The sequence below is a fragment of the Muscardinus avellanarius genome (assembly GCF_963383645.1).
Source record: "Muscardinus avellanarius genome assembly, chromosome: 2".
Lineage (NCBI taxonomy): Eukaryota > Metazoa > Chordata > Mammalia > Rodentia > Gliridae > Muscardinus > Muscardinus avellanarius.
The window spans coordinates 11,848,913-11,874,981 of record NC_137787.1 but is presented as its reverse complement, the minus strand read 5'-3'; the positions used below and the strand labels follow the sequence as shown (position 1 = coordinate 11,874,981).

At 37.7% G+C, this 26,069-nt stretch overlaps 1 protein-coding gene across 6 annotated transcripts in view; it reads left to right on the top strand.

The window, feature by feature from the left end:
• Positions 1-26,069, top strand: part of AGFG1 (ArfGAP with FG repeats 1) — a gene marked incomplete at both ends in the record, with an annotated part of 66,024 nt that overhangs the window by 33,175 nt on the left and 6,780 nt on the right. For 2 of the 6 annotated variants that reach the window (XM_080689137.1, XM_080689136.1), the window contains 8 exons: positions 2,085-2,200; positions 5,800-5,962; positions 7,122-7,275; positions 14,916-15,035; positions 17,353-17,562; positions 18,563-18,743; positions 22,062-22,141; positions 22,348-22,440. In XM_080689137.1, coding sequence (XP_080545263.1) covers positions 2,085-2,200; positions 5,800-5,962; positions 7,122-7,275; positions 14,916-15,035; positions 17,353-17,562; positions 18,563-18,743; positions 22,062-22,141; positions 22,348-22,440 — 1,117 coding nt within the window. Of the gene's footprint in view, positions 1-2,084; positions 2,201-5,799; positions 5,963-7,121; positions 7,276-14,915; positions 15,036-15,710; positions 15,783-17,352; positions 17,563-18,562; positions 18,744-22,061; positions 22,142-22,347; positions 22,441-26,069 lie in introns of all 6 variants that reach the window. The other 4 variants (XM_080689140.1, XM_080689139.1, XM_080689135.1 and 1 more) reach the window with 3 other exon arrangements.

Below are 26,069 nucleotides of genomic sequence, written 5' to 3'. Positions count from 1 at the left end.
GAGGCTGAGACAGGAGGGCTGTGGTTCGTGGACAACCTCAGCTACTTAGTGAGGTCCTTTGCAACTCAATGAGACCCTGTTTCAAACTAAAGAATAAAAAATGGAGCTGGGAGTGTAGCTCAGAGGTAGAATGCCCCTGGGTTTCATCCCCAGGACCTCAAAAAAAAAAAAAAAGAAAAAGCTTCAAAGTGCTATTATGTAAGCTCAGAAGCCAGAGATTGTTCTAGCAAGACCATTTTGAAGCCAGGTGTGATAGTGCACACTAGTAATCCCAGTACTCGAGAGGCTGAGATAGGATTACGGGTTCGAGGCCAGCCTCAGAAACTTTAGGGAGCCCCTATTTCAAAATAAAAAGGTAAAATAGGGCTGGCAGTGTACCTCAGAGGTACTGAATGCCTCTAGTACCAAAAAATAAAAGAACTTTGATTCTGTCTATAGCAGTATTGAGGGTTTTAAGCATTACAGAGTATTTAGAAGTATAAATTAGACATATATTTCCTATCTATTTCCTGTGTTTCTGGTGAGAATCTCTCTTTCCTAGTCCTCGCTTACCTCATTTTATACAGCTCAGCACTGCAAACACTTAGAGACCAGGCCCCAAAGTAATGACTGCTTCTCCTTAAAGTTTTTATTATATATTGCCTATTCTCAGTATAAGACTTATTAACTCATTTAACCTGCCCAACATTCCTATGAAGTAGATTCTATTATTATTTGCATTTTACATATAAAGACATGTCAGGCATCTAACCGATTTGAGTTGGAATTCAAACTCAGACATTCTCATCCCTAGTCCAGGTTTACTACCAACATAACCACACTGGATTCTAATTAGAACCAATGACCTATCCCCCTCCCCAGGTCACTGAAACTAATCCCATTGATTTGTGACTGTTAACTGCCAGAGTCTCAGCAAAGTGGCTCTGCCATATTTTACATTCTGGAGAGTTCTGCCTGCCCCATATTCTCACCCCACGTGCTGTGGTCACTCGTATGCCCTTCTAATAGTATCTTGTGTCTGTGTGTGGGGCTTGCATTTTCTGCCTGACTTAGTTCAACTGCTTGTTTGCCATGTGTAAATTTGATAAAGTTGAAATCATTTGCCTATTTTTTTCCTTTATAGTTGAGTGGTAGGAATTCTTTATTTTGGATTCAAGTTCTTATGCATTTTGCCAGTACATTTTAATCAGTTGGTGGCTTGCATTTTTGGTTTTTGTTTTAAGATTATTGAAAATAACAAGTAGTTTTTTTTTTTTGATGAGTCTACTTTATCAGTTTTTGCTTTATAGTTCTTTTTTAATGCTCTGATGTGTCTTATTTCAGTTTTGCATCATTTCATTTCTCTTTTGATTCTTAAAGTTAAGCATCTCAGATTTTCATTTTTAGACACTGGAAAAAATATAGGAATCAGTATTAAAGCTAGGGTTGTATCTGCCTTATACTTATGTTCGTTGTTGTTATATTTAATGGGAAGTTAATTTTTGATTGGTCGTAGGCTTGTTACAGAGCCCACCGGGTTTGTTTTACGGGTCAGGAAGCTGAAGTTTGTATAGATCGTGCTGATGGTGTACCGCTGGCGACCATACCCATGACCGGCAGGATGCAAGACCCGCTGAAATCCAGTTCACACTTCAGAGTTCCTACAAAGGACTTTATTCTCTTGCTAAAATTTTACTGCCTACTGCTGTATTTAAAGTGAATTTATTTTCTTCATTTCTGATAATAAACGGCTGCATTAAAAGCAGTATTATTAGCCGGGCGTGGTGGAACACGCTTGTAATCCCAGCATTTGGGAGGCTGAGACAGGAGGATCGCAGTTCGAGGACAGCCTCAGCTACTTTGTGAGGCCCTTTGCAACTCAGTGAGACCCTGTTTCAAAATAAAGAATAAAAAGTAGGGCTGGGGGTGTAGCTCAGAGGTAGAATGCCCCTGGGTTCCACCCCCAGTACTGCAAAAAATAAAATAAAAAGTAGTATTGTTGAAATTGAGTAGGTTAGTTCTCTGAAAGAATCTTAATTTCCTCTTCTAATTTCATTAAGTGAGGATGTTAAATTTAACACCTTTTTCTTAAATTCTTTCCAAAGGTCTGTAAACAGATTTGGCTAGGATTATTTGATGATAGATCGTCAGCAATTCCCGACTTCAGGGATCCACAAAAAGTGAAAGAGTTTCTACAAGAAAAATATGAAAAGAAAAGATGGTGAGTTAATAGTTTGCATTTTGAGTAAAACCTCCCCAAATGGCAGTGATTGTGGTCAAGGTTAGATAGGGTTGACAAGATGAGGGAAGGTAGGCTGGAGAGAGAGAGACAGCGCCTCGGTCGGTAGGCGGACCTGCTGTCTTCGGCTTTGGTTTGGATTTACTCTCGCTTTATCTTTATCATCTAGACCCAGCAGTGGCTTTATTGTAATTGCTAGGATTCCGGCCCTGTTGGAACAATTAAGGAGCCTTCTTTCTAATCCTTGCTGTTAGCTCCTCTATACGTTTTTAGTACTATAAAGCCTCCTTTCTTAAAATCTTTGTTCCTTCAGCAAGTTTTTATTGAGTATGTCTTCTGTACACTAGGCAGCTGCTAAAGCTGTGATACAGTAATCTGTCAATTTGGTTGCTGCATTTTGCAGTAAATCTTTGCTCAAAGTATCCCTTACTTCCCACCCCGAAATCAGTTGACTGGTAGGAAGGGAGGATTTGTACTGAAAGACATCAGATGTTAATTTTTAGAATGAAATCCTAACAGGCAGTACAGAATGCTAGTGTATTTCTTACAGCAGAGCAAGGACTCCTTCCACAGAGCTCTGGCGTCCAGCTACACGGGGGACCTTGTTTTTAGTTTTATGGCACACATTTAAGTGCAATTGATTAACTGTTTTTATTGACTATGAACTTTTTTGGGTTTTATTTTAACATTATTGAACAGTGTATGTTTCCTTGTTCTGGCTGTTAAGAAGGTGGAGGAGAGAGTGAAGGATAGAAGGAATAGACAATAGAAAGTAAACTGCCACTTTCCTCCAAGGGAAGAGTATTTTAACCCAGGGAAGGTCCCGAGAGAGTGCTCGCTGCGGTTTCTGTGGGAGATATCTCTGATTCTGTGGACACATAAGTGACTTGGATGCTCTGTCAAATGTATATTCTTACTGCTGCCCTGAGTAGAGTAAACGTTTTGCCATGAATATAGGTAAAAGTACACCGGTACCATTTTAGTTCAGGAAAGAAGAAAATATTAGCCGGCGTGGTGGCGCACGCTTATAATCCCTGCGCTTGGGAGGCGGAGACAGGAGGATCGCACAGGTTCGAAGCCAGCAGCGCTGGCTTAAGAAACCCTGTTTCCAAATAAAAGATATAATAGGTCTGGGAGTGTAGCCTGGAGGTAGAAGGGCTTCTAGGAACCCCAGTACCACACACACACCAAAAAAAATTAAAAAAAATATTAGAAGTTGGGGTGATAATAAAAATATGTAGGCATGAATGATGTTTTAGAAAGGCATAATCCTTTTATAATTTAATTCATAATTCACTAGAACTTTCTCCCTTATAGGGAATGTTGTTTTTGCATAGCCTTAGCATAATTTTTGGTTTTCTTATTAAATGTTATTTTCTTCAGTTGAGAAAGTCAGTTTGATAGGACTTAGCTAGGATTTTAGATAGGTTTATACTAGTTCTCAAGAGAAAAGTGACCATGAATAATAAAAAAAGTGAGTATTCCCCACTTCCATGTCTTAGATCTCCATTTCTGCATTTATAACAACAAATTATTCCTTTAAACCATAAGCCAAGTAACTGAAAGCCTCAAATAATAATTCATATTACTTTTTTCCTAAGAAACAAGAGGAATACAAATACAAACTTGAGTGGTGGCTAGAGTGGGTTGACCACCATTCTCAGTGGCCAGAATTTATACATTTCTCCTGCACACTTATGTATTTAGAGTGCAGAGAAACGGTTTTTGTGAATATGGTATGAGCATTATTCAGTCTTCCTAAGAATCTTGACTGTCGGAAGCTGCTCTTAAAACAGTGATGTTGTTATCCAAGTTTTTTTTTTTTTTTTTTTTTTTTTTTTTACGGTACTAGGTATGGAACTCAGGGGCATTTTACCTCCGAGCTATATCCCTACCCTATTTTATTGTGAAGCAGGGTCTTACTGAGTTGCAAAGGGCCTCACTAAGTAGCTGAGGCTGTCTGTGAACTGCAATCCTCCTGTCTCAGCGCACTACCATGCCCGGCTCTTATCGAAGATTTTTTTTTTTTTTTTTGGTACTGGGGATGGAACCCAGGGGCATTCTAACTCCAAGCTACACCCCCACCCCTATTTTTTTATTCTTTATTTTTGCAACAGGGTCTCACTGAGTTGCAAGTAGCTAAGTAGTTGCTAAGTAGCTGAGGCTGTCTGTGAATCATGATCCTGTCTCAGCCTCCCGAATGCTGGGATTATAAGCATGCACCATCATACCCCGTTTCTATCCAAGATTTTTGAAATCATTCTTTTGGCTAGATCTCAGAATCATTTCTTCCATTATATAAGATTAGTCTCTTTAAGTGGGGCAAGCCTTTTGAGCCATGAACTATTTTGTGGTTTTATCCTTTGATCAGACTTGGTTATGCTCAATAATTTGCTATCAGTGGAATGCCAAATTATGGGAAAGCATAACTTTCTTATAATCATTCTCATACCTCTTGTCATTTCTCCCATTGAGTGCTCAACAAATGCTAACTCATTCCAACCCCACAGCAGCTCCATCTCCATTTTACAGATCAAATAAAACAATGGAAGAAAGGGACTTGAGCAGTCCGCCTGAGGTTTCACAGCCATTGAGTGATGAAGCTGGGCTCTGAGCTGTCTCTGCACTAGGTGCTCTTTCCTTCACTATCTTCCTGCTCCCCCAACTACTTAATACGGGAAATGGGCAGCTTTGGAATAAACCCATAGTTGCAGGGAGCAGAGGCTCGCAGCCGGCCCTCCTGTAGAGGCTGGCATTGTCGCCACGTTGGGCGTCGCATCCTAACTACTTCTCTCTTCCCGTGGTCCTGCCCTGGGTCCTGCTCACAGCTGCGGGGCCTCGTGGGCGCCTTTCCATGTCAGGCAGGGGAGCTCGGCAGCACTATGCAACTTTAGCACATGCTTTGTAAATATTGTTCTCCTAATGGGTGTTTGGTTTGTTCCAGTTTTTCAAAATTATTAAAATGATAATATCCATTTACCTGTGTCTGCCTACATTTATTCAGTTAGTTTCTGAGGAAAGTTTCAGAAATGGTACTTCTAGAGCACAGAGCACGTGTGTATGTATTCAGTAGAGAGCGACTGAAAAGTTATAAAGTTTATATTCAGACCAAAGGTAACTATCAGGTGAAAAGTTTTTATTGCTATGCCTTCTTTTGTGAATTGTTTTTGTCCACTTTAAAATAAAGTTGTTGGTCTTAAAGATTTATAATAGGCCTTTATATTTTAGGCTAGTAACCAGGTTTTTAACCTCATTCATACTCAAATATTGTTTATGATTTTATTAGAATTAAAATATTAGCTATTCATGATGATTAAATGTAGATCCGTTTAAAATTAGTGTTTTATTATATTGTATTATCTTTAAAAACATAAGCAAATAATTGAAACAAGTTTTGTGCTTAGTCTGTTACTCTTTCTTTGAGTGTAGTCTTAGGTTACCGATTGGTAAGTGAGTGGGTTTTTAAATAAGATAAGTGTTGAAAGAGTTTTATATAAAATTAGAATTGAGCCTACCACTTTAGTATAGGATTCTCTAATTCTCCTTAGTGAGTTGCCTATTCTGATTTTTACACGTTTTAGGTATGTCCCACCAGAACAAGCAAAAGTGGTGGCCTCAGTTCACGCATCTATTTCTGGGTCCTCGGCCAGTAGCACAAGCAGCACACCTGAGGTCAAGCCACTGAAGTCTCTCTTGGGAGACTCTGCACCAGCACTTCACTTAAACAAGGGCACACCTAGTCAGGTGAGTGCTCTTTAAGGTCTTTGTAGGCTTTGTACAAGGAGGATTGAATGTCAAGAATTAAAAGTTTTTGGACAGCCTTGGCAAGTACTGAGACTCTCATCAACCTAGGAAGACCTTGTTTCAAAATAAAGTAAAAATAGGGCTGGGGGTATAGCTCAGATGCAGAGTGCCCTGGGATTGATCCCTAATACCATCAAGGAAAAAGAAAAGTTTGTTTTTTAATGGTGGGGGGGTGTGCGCGTGCACACGCACTTTACTGGGAAATGAATGCAGGTGATTCTTCTGAGCTACCCCTTCAGCCCTATTTTATTTTTTATTTTGAAACCACGTCTCACTAAGTGCTGAGGCTATCCTCAGTCTTGCTGGGGTTACAAGCACGCGCCACCATGCCCAGTTGAGAGTTCTGCTTTTGTATTTGTTGTGCCTGGGATTGAACCCAGGGCACCATGTGTGCTGTGCAAGCAGTCGTACCCCTGAACTCTCTCCTGAACATAACCTGAATGCCAGTACTATTATTTCTTAATGTTTTATATTCTATGAAAAAATGTACTGGATAAGTGGTAGGAATGTGTGTGGTTCTGTTTACAGTTCCTTTGACTTCCCTGCAGCTTTGTAAAGGTATACAAGAATGTCACTGAAGCTCCCTGCCGTGTAATACACGACTAGTGAAACATGAATGTGGTAGCTCAGAGTTAGAGCAGTGTACCCTCTGGTGTACCCTAACAGGAAGCAGGAAGGCTTTCCCTCGCGCCTGGTTGTGTGGCACGGTTATCATTGAAACACGGGTGGCTTTTTATTATGCCTTATTCTAGAAAGACTGAAGACTGAAGTCGTTTTGTAAGTTAGTATCTGAAGTTTGTACCTCTGTCCTTCACTGTAGATGTTAGTTATGGCCTTGCTCTGGGTCCTGTACAGTGGATCCCAAGCTGAGTCCCATGGATTAGGCCCTGCCCTTTTTATAACGCATGACTGGGCGTTGGGATAAATTGCTGTTTTCACAAAAGGTCTGAGGAGAAAATGGAATGAGGAGTTAAGCCATCGTACTGTAATTCTTCCTGTGGATAAGTGGGCTTTGAGCTTGGTAAATTGGAGATGGTTTTATAACAAAAATTCAGTACTTCTGACTGGAAAATCTTGATAGTAAATATGTGGTTTATAGTCCCCAGTTGTAGGTCGCTCTCAAGGGCAGCAGCAGGAAAAGAAGCAGTTTGACCTTTTGAGTGATCTGGGCTCAGACATCTTTGCGGCTCCAGCCCCTCAGCCAACAGCCACGGCCAATTTTGCTAACTTTGCACATTTCAACAGTCATGCAGGTATGTGTCTTTTCGTAGTAGCTTTTGCCCAGAATGTGTCACTAAGAAACACCATTCTGCATTAAAATTACATATCAGTAAACATGTTCAGTGGAGGGAATTGGGTCACCCAAATTCCCTGGTACATCTTAATCACAGAAGAGATGATATATGTGAAATATTAACATGATCTTTTTCCATGAAAACATGGGAGTCTATTTTTAACTTTTATTTATCTATTTTATGGTTCTGGGGATTGAACTAAGAGCATTCTGCATCTCTGCTGTATCCTCACCCCTATTTATTTTTTATTTTAAAACCTGGACTCACTGAATTGCTGAGGCTAGCCTCCAACCTGAGATCCTCCTTTCTCGGCCTCCCAAGTACTGGTATTACAGTTGTGTGCTACTGTGGCCAGCTGGGCTTTATTTATTTATTTATTTTTTTATTTTACTCTTTTATTTATGGGAATTTGCAAATACACAAGGCTAATTTTGTTTCATTTCTCATTTTACTTAATGGTTTTGAAGCGAAATTTAGACATAATATTTATTATTAAATATTTTATGTTGTGTCTATAAAACATTGGCTTTTCCTTGTTAAATATCACAGGATGATCACTCTAAATAATAGTCATTACTCAGTATTCAGATTATTATTCCATTCCAAAACAATTTTGTGTGTATATATATTATGTTATGTGTATGTGTATGCACACTCAGACACACATGTATATGTACGTGTACATCTATACCTAGAGCTTGTTTGAATTTGGTACTAAGTAAGGGACATACATTGAAATTGTGATTTGGGTCTCTTAATCTATAGGTTCTTCCTTTATCTCTTTCTCCTCTATAATTTGTTTGTTAAAGGAAGTAAGTTATTTGTCCTAAAAATCCTGCAGGGATCTGGTTGTACCACTGTGGTGGTCTTTGACAAATTTCTCTCTCCTGTATATAAGTTGATAGATTAGGACACTTACTGCTTAGGGTTTAAGACGAGGCACTTTCTTATGGATTATCATTTTACACATTTACTGTTCATTGCTTGAGATCTAGTAATTCCTAAGTATATTCTTATTTATATTGGATTTATACTAAAAACACTGTATTTATATATGTGGAGTCTACTGGGGATGCCAGTCAGCATCGCTGTGTATTGCAGAAGGCGTGCTCACCTTCATCTGTGAGTGACTGAATACGCAGCAGGCCACGTGTACACCGCTGATTTAGGGGTTGATGTAGCCACTTTATAGTTTGGGTTTTTTTCTAATTTGAAACTGCTTTATATATTTTCACGGGTGGATAGAAGTTATTGGCTAATGCTAATTTTCATAATTTTAACTATAGATAAGAAAAAATCGGGGCTATCTTTCTAGAACATGTATTTTATAACTTTTTTCCTGCTGTATGGGAGATTGAACCTAGGAACGTTCTACCTCCAAACTACACCCCAGCCCTATTTATTTATTTTTGTTTGTTTATTTACTTGAAACAAGGTCTTGGTTGGTTGCTAAGAGTCTTGCTAAATTGCTGAGACTAGCTTTGAACCTGCAATCCTCCTCTTTCAGCCTCCCAAGTACTAGGATTACAAGCATGCACCACTGCGCCCAGCTCTTTCGCAGTTGATGAGCACAGCAATAGCCTGCTGTCAGGACCTGTCTTCTGTTCAGATTTTAGCAGCTGTTTACTCACATTTGCAATTGTGATGGCATTGCTTTTTCTTTTTAGTGGCTTGTTGTTGAATAATGATGTATAAAGTGTATCTCCTGTATATACAGCCCAGTACTATTTTGGGATAGTTTGAAAATTTTAGAAAAGTTGCTCTCCAGCCACAGTTCTTTCTAGTAAACATTAAAGGAACTTTTTATTGTAGGTATTAATAAAAACCTTTCTACAGTCATGCTTCAGAAAGAAGTGATGGAATAACTTTTATATGCTTGATGTGTGTGTTTGCTTTTTAAAGGGATTCTGGGATGATAGGCTTCCCTCTCAGGAGAGATTATACTGAAAAGGGTAAGAAGTGGAAGCTTCAGTTGTTAGGATATGGCGGATTCCTGTTTTAGCTGAGCTGCAAAGGCCCAGAAAACCTGGAGGCCTCTTTTCCCACTTTACTTTAGTAAAAAGCTAGGTGGTTCCTCTTTGACAACCTCTTGCATTTGAATGCTGTTAAAAAGAGTTAGTGAAGAGTCGGTTAAGAATGAACTAGAGTTTAGGAACATATTCTGACCCTATCTCTATTTTAGGTTTCTTGAGATTACTTTGAAATTACGAAACTTTTATAAATTTCTAACTTATTTTATGTTTCTATTATATTTCTATACTTATAAATATTCAGAGATCAGAATTAATGTTATACTCCTTGTAGCCTTGTTGGCCAAAAAACAATTAGGCATCACAGAGGAACCTATTTTTACAAGATGGATAGAAGGTGGTAGGTTTTGGCTTTTCTCTCTCATATGGTAGAAATGATGGGGTAGGTAAAGTGTCAGGAGATCGGCTAACGGCCAGTTAGATTCATTAGATTATTGCCAGTGAATCGTCCTTTTTCAGCCTGAAGTTCTTACTTAAAAGCGGCTACTCAAATCATCTTGTTTGGTTTGGTTTTGCTTCACTTTACTTTTAGCTTGAATCCAGGAGGAAAAAAATGTATACGCCTTTTGTATGAAGATGCCACAAAATTACTGTTTCCCCTTTTAGTGCAGTTGATACCTCTTCTGACATTGTCCTTGTCCCTTGTAATTTTCAGGTGTAAATCAATGTTATGGTTCAACTGAATTTTTTTTCAGAGCCTTTGGAACTACATATTTTTCTATATGTAGTTCACAAAAGCATGGATGGCTGAACTTTCACTCTAAAATACTCATTTATTTTTCTAAAATATTAGGTGAAGTTTGATTTGATAGAACCTTTGTTAGCAAATAGTCATTCAAATATTACAGTTTAGTTAACTTTTTTTTCCGTTGTGGGTCTGGGGGTGGAACCCAGGGGCATTTGACCTCCTAGCTACACCCTCTGCCCTATTTTTTATTCTTTATTTTGAAACCGGGTCTCACTGAGTTGCAAAGGGCCTCATTAAGTAGCTGAGGCTGTCCATAAACCGTGATCCTCCGGTCTCAGCCTCCCAAATGCTGGGATTACAAGCGTGCACCACCACGCCCAGCTAGCTAACCTATTTGTATAGGACAGACAGGTTGTTCTTGTGCAGATAATTTATTGGCTTAAAAGATAGAAATCCTTACCCTTCATTGGAACATTATGGCCGAGTTGTTGTGTTTGACTGTGTTGTGGATGGGGTCATTGTGTTTATTTTTTTATTTTTATTTATTTTTTGTTGTTGTTGTTGCACTCGGGATGGAACCCAGGGGCTTTCTACCTCTGGGCTACATTCCCAGACCCATTTTATATTTTCATTTGGAACAGGGTCTCACTAAGCTGCTGAGAACCTCACTAAGTAGCTAAAGCTGACTTTGAAGCTGCGTAATCCTCCTGTCTCAGCCTCCCAAGTGCTGGGATTACAATCATGCGCCACCATGCCCGGCTGTCAGTGTGTTTGTAAAAAAAAATCATCTTCAAGCCCAGTGTGGTGACACACCCTTGTCATCAAGGGACCAAGGGACACACCCTTGAGAGGCTGAGATGGAGGATCGCAGTTCTAGCCTCAGCAACTTAAGTCCTCCACAACTTACTAAGACCCTGTTTCAAATTTTAAAAAAATAAAAAAGGGCTGAGGCGGTAGCTCCTTGATAGAATATCCATGGGTTCAATTTCCAGCACACCCCCTCCCCCAGTCATCTTCTATAAGTATGCATGACACAAACATCGATCACCTGCAGCATTAAATAGGCATTTTGCTTGGTTATAAACATATCATAAAGCCTGTGAAATGTAATTGTTATTTTTGTTATACCTTATACTAGGGATTCAGACTCAACTGCCTTGCAAGCCATATGACACAGATGAGTCAATATGGTTGTATGCAACTGTACTGCCCTTTCTCCAGGGGGACCTACTGTGCTGCCATTGGAGATAGGGCATCAGGATTACTATATTGATTTTCTTTAAGAGTACCAAAAATCTGGTTTTGTTTATTTAATGTGAAATGCCCTTTTTTTAAAATGTTGGAAATTGAACAGTATTTACTGTGGTAGAGGTGAAGCAGAGAGTGCCTGTCAGGTGTCTTTGCTCTGGGCTTCCCGTGTGTGTCCCGGCAAGCCACGTACCCCTTTCTCTTGAGTGTTGCTTTCTGACTGAAGATGAAGGACAACTGTCAGCAAGACTCAGGCCCATTAATTTGGTTGCTTAAATTCTAAACTAAACTGCATCTTTTGTACTTTTTGAACGAGAGTAAGAATTTTTACTGTGTTGTCACATTCTGTTTTGCTTGGAATTTTTGTGCAGAGTTTTCTTGGGGGTCTAGATAGTAATTTTTTGTAACTGTTTTAAATAGAATCTATTGATGTTTAATTTTCAGCATTATTTTCTAAGTTATATTCTTTAGCACACATAGCCAGTTGTTGAAGATAGTGAATAGTTTTAGTATCTAGAAATAAAAACTGATATGAGTACTCTAAAGATTGTCTTGCCGCATTGAATAGGTATCTGATTAAATGTGTCTTGGACTGTATTGAAAAATAATGGGGAAATATAAATATAAAAAAATGGAATTGAGTGACAATTCTTGGTTTGCCTTTATTCTCAAAACACAGTACCTTTCCTTTCGGAATATAGCCCACTCTGACTTTGAGACCTGCCTGTACTATGCTTACTATTGAGTTTATAGTTTATAATCTATATATTATGTGGTTTTGCCTAGAATTTATTTTGTCTTTTAGTGGAACTTTAGTCTTTCAGAGCCCTTGAAGAACTTCCTCCTGTTGTCTCAGAAGCTGTGGAATAGCAGTGGGTTTGCAGGTCGAGACTAGTGCATCTTCCTTTGGGGCGAGTGAGGAAGCTGGGAAGACCAGAGGGGTGGAAGGCCTTGGCCAGGGCCAAGCAGAGACTTAGCTCAGGAAGGGATTTTTCTAATGCTTACCCAGTTTCCTTTCTCACTCAACTGCTCTTGCATACTGGCATTCTTAGCAATACTGAGCAGTGCCTGTTTCAATTTGTACTCACTTTTTAATCTTGTATATAGACATTTCTTCTAAATGTTTCAGGAAGCTTATTTTTAGCTTTTTACTTACCTATTAGTATTTCTTCCATTATTTTATGAAATTGTATTTTCAGCCTATAAAGAAAATTAATTTTTGTCATGTTAAGTAAATGTAGTAACAAATGATTGTAGGCTATCCAGAAAATACAAAATTTACATTATTAAGCAGTAAGCAGTCTTTTAATTTAGGCTTTTCTCTGTAATGTTTGAGAAAGCAAAATGTTGAGGGGAAAAAAGATTTCAAGAAGAAAATATTAGCGGTGGTGTGTGATACACGGGGGGACTGCCCATACTTCCAAAGACAAGTGAAGAGCACAGGGCCTGCTGAGGGGGCAGTCTTGAGGGCCGTGCGCTGCCTAGTGGTAGGCCCCGTCGTTCCTGATTTTCTTCCTACAGTAGTGTTCAGTGCATTGCTTTGTCGGTGAAGGAAATTTTTGGTTTGTTTACAAGTAAAATACATATTCATTGCAAAACCTCTCCAAATTTAGGCAAACATGAAAGAACAAAATGTTACTGATTAAAATGTAGGCTTTCTTATGCACATAATACCATGTTAAAAGTAAAATTGGCAGATCAGCATATATATGAAATTATCTTATTTATCTTGACTTAAACATTTTTGTACAAGATTAAATATTTTTACATGATTTTTACAGGCTGCATTATGTTTCTGTCATAGGCTGTTCCGTGATGTAATTAAACGATCCTTTAGTGCTCATTTGAGTTTCTAATTTTTTCACCATTATATAAAAAAAAAACATGCTTTCCTAGCTTTTAGATAAAATTATACTTATTTGCAAGTTTTTTTTTTTTTTTTTTTTTTTTTTTGGTGGGTCTGAGGATGGAACCCAGGGGCATTCAACCTCCAAGCTACATCCCCTTCCCTATTTTTTATTCTTTATTTTGAAACAGGGTCTCACTAAGTTTCGGAGGGCCTCGCTAAATAGCTGAGGCTGTCCGCGAGCCGTAATCCTCCGGTCTCAGCCTTCCGAATGCTGGGATTACAGGCGTATGCCAGCATGCTCATGCAAGTTTTTTTGTTTGTTTTTTGTTTTTTTTTTTTGTGGGGGGGTGGTGGTACTGGGGGTGGAACCCAGGGGCTTTCTGCCTCCGGGCCACACTCCGAGACCTGTTTTATACCTTATTTGGAAACAGGGTCTCATTAAGTTTCTGAGAGCCTCGCAAAGTAGCTCAGGCTGGCTTCGAACCTGTGCCATCCTCCGTCTCAGCCTCCCATGCGTGGGGATTACAGGCATTTTCACCTGGCCTGGTGCAGTGCAAGGTTATTTCTTATAAAATTTTCTCAAAGTAGAACTGCCTGCAAAGGATTCAGAGTGGTTACCTTTTATTATATTCATGATGCTTAATCTTTCTCTATCCTTTGGACATGCTTTTTTCCATGTACCAGACATTTTTTATTTGCATAATATCCTCTTATAAAATTCTTATTCATCATCTATTTTGGCCTTTAAAAAACATTTATCTAAATCATTTACATATTTAAAGTTTAGAGAATTCTTGTCTACAGCCATACCACCCTGAATGCTCCCTATCTCGTCTGATCTCGGAAGCTAAGCATGGTCGGGCCTGGTTATTACTTGGGTGGGAGAATTCTAGAATTTTACTCTTTGATTCAGGACCAGTTGGGAAATACACCTTGGTCTTTTTGCTAAATTGAATGTACAGTTAGTCTATAATTCCTAATAACTTTCATTGTTTGTTAAATTTTAAAATGGCAGCCTTCTAGCCAGGTGTGGTAGTGTACTGCTGTAATCCTAGTACTTGGGATGCGGAGACAGGAAGATTGCTGGTTCAAAGTCAGCCTTAGCAACTTAGACCTTGTTTCCAAATAAAAATAAAATATGGCTGAGTGTATAGCTGCTGGGTTCCACCGCCAGTACCATAAATAAATAAATAAATAAATAAATAAATAAATAAATAAATAGCAAGCTTCTAATTGAATGTGAATAATTTTTTTATTTTTATATGTTCATGGTCTGACATACTTATAAAATTTAAAGAAACCCCTCAAAGAATATCTTATTCATGTCATTAAACCATTCTTTTATTTTAGATATATAGGTCCCTTTTTAGATATTTAGGTCCCTTTTTAAATTCACATACCTGGTTATCATTTTAAATCAGTGAATTATCCAGAATGTATCCCACACCTTTGTTTTAGTATAACTCATGTAGTAGTGCTCGGAATTGAAATTCCTTTGTTCATAGAGTCAATTTGATAGGACTCTTCCTCAGGCCATTCAGAGGATATTGTATGCAAATTTGTAATTTCACAAAGTAGTTTGGGAAACTTTTGAATACCCTTTACTAAATACTTCATAATTGAGTTAAATGCTGATAGGATTTAAAAGATAATTTCTAAGTGAATTCCCTTTAAAGTGAGTTATGATACATCAGCACTTTTCATAAAGTTTGACTCATTTGTCATGAATTTTCATTTATAGTTTTCATATTCATTAACGTATGTTGTTCCTTACCATTTACAGCTCAGAATTCTGCAAATGCAGATTTTGCAAACTTTGATGCATTTGGACAGTCTAGTGGTTCGAGTAATTTTGGAGGTTTCCCCACAGCGAGTCACTCTCCTTTTCAGCCCCAAACTACAGGTAGAGCTTCTCCAGCATTGTGCTTAAATGTTTTAAACAAAATAAAAGAAAACCTCTAGGTATAGTTTTGAAAAATTAAATTCTATGATTACCTAATTTTAAAGTAGTTGTATCTTGTAAAGCTCTGGGGAAACCTGAAATCTTATTTTATTTTTTCCTGTTCTGCTGTTACTCTGAGCTCTTTAGTGTGCTGTCCAATTCACAATACCCATTCTCTTCCTTTTCCTGCATGTGAATCCTTGTTAAGTCTCCCATGCATGGAGTCATTAAAGTACTAAAAGTTTTTTAGATTCATGGAACACATTAATTGTGACATTTTATCTCTGCATAAAGGGAAGCTAATTGTCTGCTTCCATAGAACTAAAAATGAAAGTAAGTTTAATGACCATAAGCTTGAAAAAAAAATCCTAAGTGGAATTTAATCAAGAGTAGATTATTCATGATCGCTTGAACCAAACATGGAGATAGTTTTCTGTGCAGGAATTGGTTTTAAATATTGAATATTCTCCTGTAAACTACTATTTACAGAAACTCATCGAACCCTTATTTAGATCTTTGGCTGATTGCTTTTCTTTCAACTTTTGATTCTATGTGTATTGTCTTAAAGCCTTTTCTTTCAATTTTCTTTTTTTTTTTCTTTAACTTTCATCATTTCCATAATTTCTGGCTGTCCAGCATTTAGAATGCTTTCATCTAGCTGCAGTTTTGGTGAATTTACTTCAGCTTTTCCTCTCCAGGCTGCCCACAGTAAGTTCTGTTGTCAAGTAGGCTGTTTTTTTTTAGACTAATGTATATGTTTTGTGCTATGTTTCATGGATGGTTTTAATTTAAAATTGTTAATAATTTTTAGTGAGGATCCTTCACAAATGCACACGTTTACTCTCCCTCTTTATTACTAAACTGACAGCATAGGAGACCGCAGTGGTACTTAATAAACAAGTTAGTAGGTTTAATAATTTGAAGTAAAATTCTTCATACAAATATTAGAAATTTAGCCGGGCATGGTGGCGCACGCTTGTAATCCCAGTACTTGGGAGGCTGAGACAGGAGGATTGCGTAGGCTCGAAGCCAGCCTCAGCTACTTGTTGAAGCTCTCAGCAACTTAGTGAGACCCTGTTTCCAAATAAAATATAAAAAAAATAGGTCTGGGGGTGTAGCCCAGAGGTAGAAGGCCCCTGGGTTCTGTCCCCAGTACCCCCACACAGAAAAAGAACAGATATTAGAAATTTCATATTTATTTCCTTTGCCTGCTGCTAATAATAGATTACTACCTTTTAAATGCTGACATGTATTTCCTTAGTTTTAACTGAAATAACCAGAGTTTAATTCCTGAAAACATTTTATCAGTATTTGTTTTAGAATTTCTAAGGAGCTGACTGATGAGTGTTTGTGTTTTTTGCACAGGAGCGCACCCATTCTGTTTTGAAAATATCTCTTAAGTGTATTTTGCCATCACATTAGTATATAACTACATGTATATCCTATTTTGATTGCTAAAAGTATAGCTTAGGAATAATGATCTAATGTCAAAAGTGTAGGACCAAAAGCATAGGTTGATATATACTGGTTTTATCTTCCATTAGTACTTTAGAATAAAGCTCTAAAATAGAGAACATTCTTTAAAGACTTACAGTGACAATTAAGTGACTAGTGCTTTATGGAGTCAAAAATTGCTAAAACATGCTAAAATGTTTACGTTTTAAACTACAGCAGGGCATGGTTTTACTATGAACGCTATGTTATTGAATGCACATTAAATGACTGTAGAATTAATAATATCTCTTCAGTAAGTGAAATAAGTGTAAAATTCAAGGACCATCTTTTAAGAAATTCCTGATCAAAATATTTCATCTTAAACGTTGTTAATCCCTGCCCCTTGGATATGTTTAAACTGTGTCTCCATGTAGCGTCAAAAGTTTAAATCCTCTAAGGAAGATGTGCTGCTTATTGTTTGTAGTCTGTTGAAGGGGGAGTTAGTTGAAGGACGTAGAACAGCTGGATGTTCTGAGAAGCACACGAACTCTAACCAGGTAGCACGCATTTCCTCCTGTGAGTCATGGTCACTACTGCACAGTCGGCGCCATCTTACACATTACCCAGGGCTTTTGAAAGTGTAGTTTCACAAGTTAGAAAAAGTCACATATAGATTAAAGTTGTGCAGTTTCCCATTCACTGATTTTAAAAATGTGTATAGTTTTTAAAATGTGTATAAGAATGCCCTATAATATTTATAGGATGCTTAATTTAGGAAGATGATCTACCAGATGGTATTGGGACAAGTCTAGAAATTTCAAGTGTTCTGTTTATTCTGTTACAGGTGGAAATGCTGGATCAGTAAATGCTAATTTTGCTCATTTTGATAACTTCCCCAAATCCTCCAGTGCTGATTTTGGAACCTTCAATGCTTCCCAGAGTCATCAGACAGCATCAACTGTTAGTAAAGTTTCAACAAACAAAGCTGGTTTACAGACAGCAGACAAATATGCGGCACTTGCTAATTTAGACAATATCTTCAGTGCTGGTCAAGGTATCAAGCTTTAGACAAATGCAAATTTGTATATCAAACTACTCTAAATAAGTTCGATTATATTTATTAAAATGTGAGGGTATAATGCTTTTTTTCAGTTGTATAGACACAGTCTACATTGAATATTTTTAAGTAAAATGTTCCCTTGAATTTGGGCCTGAAATACCTACTAACTGAAAACATAGAACTTTATTAATTTTTTACTTTAAAAGAAAATAATTCCTGGAAAGCATATTTTATTACTCTATGGCTATAAAAGGCCAATAAATTTCAATTACAGAACTGACTGGAGGGTTATTTGATAGTTTCCATAGTATATTTTGAACTATTCCCTCTTACTATTTTAGTATCTTTATTACATTCATTGTTTTTACATGTATCCTAGACTAAGTTTTGTCCTTGAGGCCGACTAGCATTTGCCCCTGCAAATGCACAGTGCAGTCGTGAGCATGGGGATCTGGTGCTGATGGGCTTCTGCATCCTGATGCCCTGGCCAGTTTTTCTCATCTCCAAAATGACAGTGATAATAGCATTGAACTTAAGGAGTTGTGTTCCGTGGGCTATTGCATGCAAGATATTTAGAGTAAATGCATAATAGACAGTAAATGTTTATAACTCCTTCATGGAAACTCTGGGAAGATGGTGCTAATAGGTTGCTCACAAATAGGTCCAACATTGTGTGAATTTATGTTTTCTAGAGTGAGATCTACATGTCTTGGGTTTCTTTAAGAATTTCTTCTCTGTATTATCTAGACATATAATACATAAAACTCTAGACAGATTTTGTTACAGAAATAGTATTGTCCTTCCCATAGTAGCATGTATAGCAGCTAGTCTTGTTCATTATTAATTTAGATTATTTATTGATTATCTGGAATCCCGTTTAATTTTTTAGCTTAGTTTTAACTCTTACCTGTGTTCCATGATAAATGTGGTTGACAAGTTGAAAGCACACCTAGAGCTTCCCTGCAGTTTTTCCCTGTGTTCCGGTTGTTTTCAGGTGGTGATCAAGGGAGTGGCTTTGGGGCCCCGGCTAAGGCTCCTGCCGGTGCTGTGCTTCCAGCTCCCAGGCAGGCGAGTGCGTCTTCAGACAAGTATGCGGCCCTGGCGGAACTGGACAGCGTTTTTAGTTCTGCAGCCACCTCCAGCAACGCGCATGCTTCCACAAGGAATGCCAGCAGGTGCCTTGCCTTACTATACCTTCCTTGTGTTTATCTTGTTCCCCCAGCTCTGAATAATGTAGTTAAGGAATAACTGTTTGGGGGATATAATTCTAAAATGATTAAAGCTGGGTGTGGTGGCGCATTCTTGTAATCCCAGTACTTGGGAGACAGAGACAGGAAAATAGCAGGTTCAAGGACAACCTCAGGAACTTAGGCCCTCTGCAACTTAGACCCTATTTCAAAATAAAAGAATAAAATAGGGCTGGAAGAGTATCTTAGAGGTAGAATGCCTCTGGGTTCCATCTCCAGTTACTATCACCACCAAACCAAAACATAATTAAGGAAATATTGAATAGTTTTTTTTAATCTGAGAAAATTGAATGTGATTTGTTAATAAAATGTAATTATTAGCCGGGCGTGGTGGCGCACCCTTGTAATCGTAGCACTTGGGAGGCTGAGACAGAAGGATCGCGGTTCGAGAACAGCCTCAGCTACATAGTGAGGCCCTTTGCAACTCAGTGAGACCCTGTTTCAAAATAACGAATAAAAAATAGGGCTGGGGGTGTAGCTTGGAGGTAGAATGCCCCTGGGTTTCATCCCCAGTACTGCAAAAAAAAAAAAAAATATATATATATATATATATATATATATATATATATATATATATATTATTGTGTAATTGTTATAACTTTATCTTTCATTGGATCAGATTTTTTACATGTCACTCTTGAAGTTAAGTGAACAATTCTATATGGATTGTACAATTCAGATAATGTATTTAACAGTCATATATTTTTCAGTTACAGTTTTCAATCATAAAGACTAAAAAGTGAAAGTATCATGTCATAGATGTAATTTTTAGAACTATTTGCACCAAAATCCAGCCTCAGTTCTCATATTGGTTACGCTGGTATATGTAAACGCACATCTACTACCATGTTTATTTATGTTTGATGTTTGATACAAAGGGATTCTTGTCATTAGGAAGTTTAATTTAAAGCTAAGAATGAAGACAAACCCCAACATTTACCTGTGCAGTGTTTTATCTTCTGTTTTCCATTCCTGTAGATTATATCTGCTGGGTGATTTTTGTTGTTTTGTTTTTTGTGGTTGTGGGGATTAAACCCAGGGGTATTTTTACCTCTGAGCCACACGCCTAGCCAGATTTTTTAATCTTTATTTTGAAATGGTCTCACTAAGTAGCTGAGGCTGGCCATGAACCCAGATCCTCCCAGCATAGCCTCCCAAGTACTGGTGTTACAAGTGTGTACCAGCATGCCCGGCCAATATCTGCTTCTTTATTATCCTATGGCTTAATTCCTTTCAGCACCCTTTCTAAAGAGAAATGGTAAGCTTTATAGTTCCAGCTACTTGGACTGTTTGATAATAACTTTTTTGTATGTCAGGAAAAATTAATAATGGACTATAATAAGGTGGTCTGAAAGCATAGATAAGTTACAGGTAACAGATGGTTTGTTTATTGATGACATCATATGTTCCCACAAAGTATAGTCCATAGAAAGTTTGGGATCTTTGAAGTAAAAACATTTTTCATAATAATTCTAAGAGGTTATTTCCCTTTTCACTAGCTAGCATTTGTGCTGACGGCAGGTAAAACTTGCTAGTGTCTTAGCGCACAATGAGACACTGGTCATCGAGTAGTCTCTGCATTTCTCACCACCACACGCTGCTGTATTTGTGAATATTCCTGATCATTTTTTTTTTCTTAAGAGTATTCATTTGTGTGTGTGTGTGTGTGTGTGTGTGTGCGCGCGCGCGCGCGCGCTTGTATGGTGCTGGAGATTGAACTCAGGGTCATTCTACCTCCGAGCAACTCCCAGCCGGATTTTTAATTATTTATTTTGAAACAGTCTCACTAAGTTGTGGAGGGCCTCACTAGGTAGCCAAGGCTAGCCATGAACCAGGATCCTCCTGTCTCAGCCTGCCAAGCACTGGGATTATAAGCTTGCACCACCACGCCCAGCTCTTTTTATGAGCATTCTTGAAGCAGTAACATTTTAACTTTATTGAATCTTTGCCCTACTTATGTCTTCTTAGTTTTCTGTATGTTGAAGTAGGCGTAAAATCAAGTGTTTCTAGTGCATAACAAAGTCTGCATTGTCTTGAAATAAGCTACTTACGCGGTTAGTTTGAATGTAGGAAGAAGCAGCTACTTATTTTATGGAGTGCCATTTATTTGGTAGATTAACCATAGCTGTTCTTATTTGTCAGTTTAAAGAAAACAGTGGATGAAATTGATAACTTTCAAGCAAATATTAAAACTTTGGAAAATTTATAGACTACCTTGAATTTGGCAGCTTCTCATTATTTTTCTGCATTTATGACAAGATGGTTGGTCATATTAATGAATGTGATTTTTTATGTTTCATAAAGAAATATCAGTATTTTGAAGATTGTCATAACTCAGTGAATATGCATTTTCCAAATGGCCAGTGCATGATAAAAAGTCTATAAAAGTTCATTTAAAATGCAATATAGACCAGTGAACTTTAGTGGAATACAGTTTCATTGGTGCGCTATCACATTCCATATTTCAGCTCATCTTTCGGAAACTATCACTGGTGTTTTTGGTTATGATATAAAAGACAGTATTTGCAGTTAATCTAAAAAAATTCACAAGAGAATATTAAAATACTGTCTTTCAACTATTTGTGTAAGGCCACATCCTTCATGTACTTTAATCAGAACAAATCATGACTTACTGATCTTCTAAGTCACCACTTAAAGGGATTTGCAGAAACAAAACAGTGCTACTTTTCTCACTAAGTTCTTTTTGTTTTGTGAATATATTTATCATAAAAATGTTTTTGTTATATAATAACTTTAAATCTGAGGAATATTTTTCTAAAATTCTCAACTTTTAATTTCCCTTTGATACAGATTGACAAATGTAGCACATAAAAATCAGTCTATTATTAGGGTCTCAGTAATTTTCAGAGTATAAGCGAACACATTGTGTGTGTGTGTGTGGTGTGTGGTGTGTGTTTTGTGGTACTAGGAATGGAACCCAGGGGCCTTCTACCTCCGGGCTACACTCCCAGACCTATTTTATATTTTATTTGGAAACAGGGTCTCTTAAGCCAGCTGAGGCTGGGTTCGAACCTGTGTGATCCTCCTGTCTCAGCCTCTCAAGCTTGGCAGGGATTACAGGCGTGCGCCACCACGCCCGGTGTGGACACATTTTGAAGCACACAGTTTGATAACTGCTATGACCTGTTATTTTCAGTTTTAATCTCTTTCCACATTTTATGGCTGCATTATCCTTGCTTTTTCTTTCTTTCTCTCTAAATATTGACTCTGAGTATTTGTTTTCAGCAATGTTTTTGGAACAGTTCCAGTGGGTGCTTCCGCACAGACACAACCTGCTTCTTCAAGCGTGCCTGCTCCGTTTGGAGGTATGGGCTTCTGGTGTATGCATTGGTTTTAATAGAATCTATATATTGTGTAGCATTTTCTCAGCAGTACCGTAAGGCAGTCTCAAAGATATGATTTATTATCAAAAAGCTCACGTTTTCTTTCTTCATAAATTGGATGAACACACTTAAAATCTTGAATACAAAATATATTAGAATTTTATGGTATATTTTATTATTTTTTAAAGCTACGCCTTCCACAAATCCATTTGTTGCTGCTGCTGGTCCTTCTGTGGCATCTTCTACAAATCCATTTCAGACCAACACCAGAGGAGCAACAGGTAAGAAAAAAGGCAGGTTATAGAACAGTAAGCTGTGGGGAAACAATTACCGTGAAAACGCCATGTGAAGAACACCAGAAATTTAAAATCATTTTAAAAATGATTTATTTTAATTCATATATATTGATCAGTTATTACTGTTGTGATTTGCTGATTATTCACATATACACAGTGATGGCTTTAGATTTAAGTCTTATGCTGTCTTTATTTTTAGAATGGGAATAATATTCTCTGGTTGGCAGAGTTAGTGTAAAATCAAATGAGGCAAATCAGCTCTTTGTATTATATTAGGTACTTGATATACTTAGTATTTTTTTGCTTTTTTTGGGGGGGGTAGGGTTTGGTGTTGGGGACTGAACCTAGGACATTGTACCTCTGAGCTACACTCTCAGCTCCTCTTATTATTTTTGTTTCTGAAAGAGAGTCTTGCTGTGTTGCTGGAGCTGGCCTGACACCTGTGGTCTTCCTGTCCCAGCTTCCCAAGAACTGGGGTTATAGGTGGGTGCCACTGCACCCAGTGTACTTAGTATTTTCTTCTCATGACTCTACCACTAAGTTGGTTCTGTCCTTAAGAGTTTGGGTTTTTAACGGGGTTTTGATTTGTTTTGCTTTTTTCTTTTTTGTTTATTTTATTTAGAGTACAAAAATCTTGTAAAAGCTAAGCATCGGCTATAAAGGTATAAAATGTATAGATGATACAAAGTAATTTTAGTATTAGTGATATTTATTAGCAAGGTAAATCTATGTCCACAAATTTTTATTTTAAGGTAAAATTTTTTTCTATTATAAGCCATTTTTAATTTATCTCACTGACCATCTTTATTAGGTTGTTATTAAGTTGGCTAAATTAAAGCAAACTGTTAATTGTATGTTTCTGTTGAAGCTGAAATGTAAACACCTTGGTAGGTACACAATGCTTAGGAATTTCTAATGCTTCATACCATCAAAATTAATAGTCTTTAGATATTATTTCTTATTATCCTAAAGTCTGTTACTACTATGAAATTACATTCTGAGGTAGCTTTTGGGGAAAAAAATGTTGTATAATAACTTTTTGTGAAATTTGAAAAACTTCTACCAAGATGGATATGGTAGCCCACACTTTTTCTCCCAGTACTTGGGAGACTGAACAAAAGTATCACAGCCAGTCTCTTAGCAAGGCCCTCCAAACTTAGAACCTATTTGAAAAATAACAAGTAAGGCTATGTGTGTAGCTCAGTGGTAGAATGCCCTAGGCTCAATCTCCAGTACCACACACACAAAAATGAATGAATGAATGAATGAATGAATGAATGAATGAATGAGAAAAAGTTCTACCAATAACATTTCATTCTTAAAATATACATTTTAATCTTTTATCCTAGATTTATAAAACTTTGGACAGTAGGCATGGTGGCACATGTTTATAATCCCAGCATTTGGGAGACTGAGACAGGAGGATAGCAGGTTCATGACCAGACTCAGCTACTTAGTGAGGCCCTTTGCAACTCATTGAGACCTTGTTTCAAAATCGAGAATAAAAAATAGGGCTGGGGGTGTAGCTGGGAGGTAGAATGACCCTGGGTTCCATCTCTAGTAAATCAAAAGAAAAACAAAAAAACAGGAAAAAAAAGCAAATTTTTGGCCTTTAACTTTCTTTTAACATATTATGTAGGAACCCTTTTTAGGAGATTAGCTTCTATGGCTTAATTTTTTTTTTTTTTTTTTTTTTGGTGGTGGTACTGGGGTTCTTGGAAGCCCTTCTACTCCAGGCTACACTCCCAGACCCATTTTATATTTTTGAAACAGGGTCTCTTACGCCAGCGCGGCTGGCTTCGAACCTGCGCGATCCTCCTGTCTCTGCCTCCCAAGTGCGGGGATTACAAGCGTGCGCCACCACGCCCGGCTTGGCTTAAATATTTTTTTCTGAAATGATATTTAGCATTTTTTTCCAGAGCCCTTAAATCTAATTAATAGACTCTAAATATTTTCATATATTGGGAAATTTTATTAAAACTTAATTTTTTTTTGCCAGTGAATGAATGTCCTTATTTTCTGTTATTTTAAGATATTAATATATGGTTTTAAAGAACATTTTTCTTCCCAGTGAGATAAAATTACAGAAATAATAGAGCTGAAGATTTGAAGATTTCTTTCTTTTTCTTCTTCTTTTTTTTTGGGGGGGTACTGAGGATTGAACCTAGGGGAGTTCTAGTCTAAACCGTACTCCCAGTCCTGTTTTATTTTTTGGTTTGAAACAAGATCTCAAGGCAGGCATGGTGGCACACACTTGCAATCCCAGTACTTGGGAGGCTGAGACAGGAGGATTGCAGATTCACGGCCAGCCCCAGCTACTTAGTGAGGCCTGCCACACCTTATCGAGATCCTGTTTCAAAATGAAGAATAAAAAATATGACTGGAGATATAGCTTGGAGATAGAATCCCCTGGCTTCCATTCCTAGTATCACAAAAAAAGAAAGAAAGAAAGAAAGAAAGAAAGAAAGAAAGAAAGAAAGAGAGAGAGGGAGGGGGGGAGGGAGCAAGGGAGGGAAAGAAAGGAAGAGAAGGAAGGAAGGACTCACAGGGTTGCTGAGAGTCTATATTTTGTTGAGGCTGTCCTCAAACCTGGGGTCCTCCTGTCTTTCAACCTCCCAAGTATTGGGATTACAAGCACGCACCACCATGCCTGGCTGAGCTGAAGATTTCTAGAGTATCTAGACTCCACCTCCTTAATTTTTTACGTAGGTGGAAACTGATTTGTAAAAGTGTTAATGAAATTGTCTTTAGGGTTTAGGTAATAGTTCATCTTTTTTAATTATTATTTCATTATTCGGAATTGAACTCAGAGGCATTCTACCCAGAGCCACACCCGAAGCCCGTTTATTTTTCGTTTTGAAGCAGTCTCACTAGGTTGCTGGGAGTCTCGCTGTGTTGCTGAGGCCGCCCTCTGTATACTCTAATGTTTGAACATCTCTAACATTTAATCATCTCAAGTGGCAGTTTTAGCAGTAAAAAGTGAAAATTGTCAGTTTGTTAATAGAGAAGAGGGAAGACGAAAGCAATAGGAATGTTGTAAAAATGAATACAACCCCAAACTAAACTTTATACAAACTGAAGAAAATGTTTGCAAGTCACATCTGACAAGGCACTTGTATTTGGAATATTGGAAGAATTCGTACATAATAATGAAATGACAGTCAGTTTAAAAATAAGCAAAAAGTGTCAGTAGTCATTTCTCCCTGGTGAACAGATGTTCTAAGCACATAAAAAGATGTTCAGCATCATGAATCACTGGGGAATATAAATCAGAACTACTGTGAGGTGCCACGTGCCAGCTGCTGGGGTGGCTGTCACGATAAGACTGTGATAAGCATTAGTGAGGATGTAAAGGAAACCTCATATATTGCTGGTGGGGAAAATGGTACGCTTTTGGAAACTGGTTGGACTGTTCCTCAAAAAGAGTCACCTAGTAGTTCCCTTATCAGGACTGTACCAGGAGGAATGGAAACATATCCATAGCTACATTGTTCACAGTAGCCCCAAAGTGGAAACCGCCCAAAAATGACCAACTCATGAAACTGAATGTCGAGTAGCCATACAGTGGAATATTTTTTGATAATAAGAAATACGGAAATACCGATACATACATT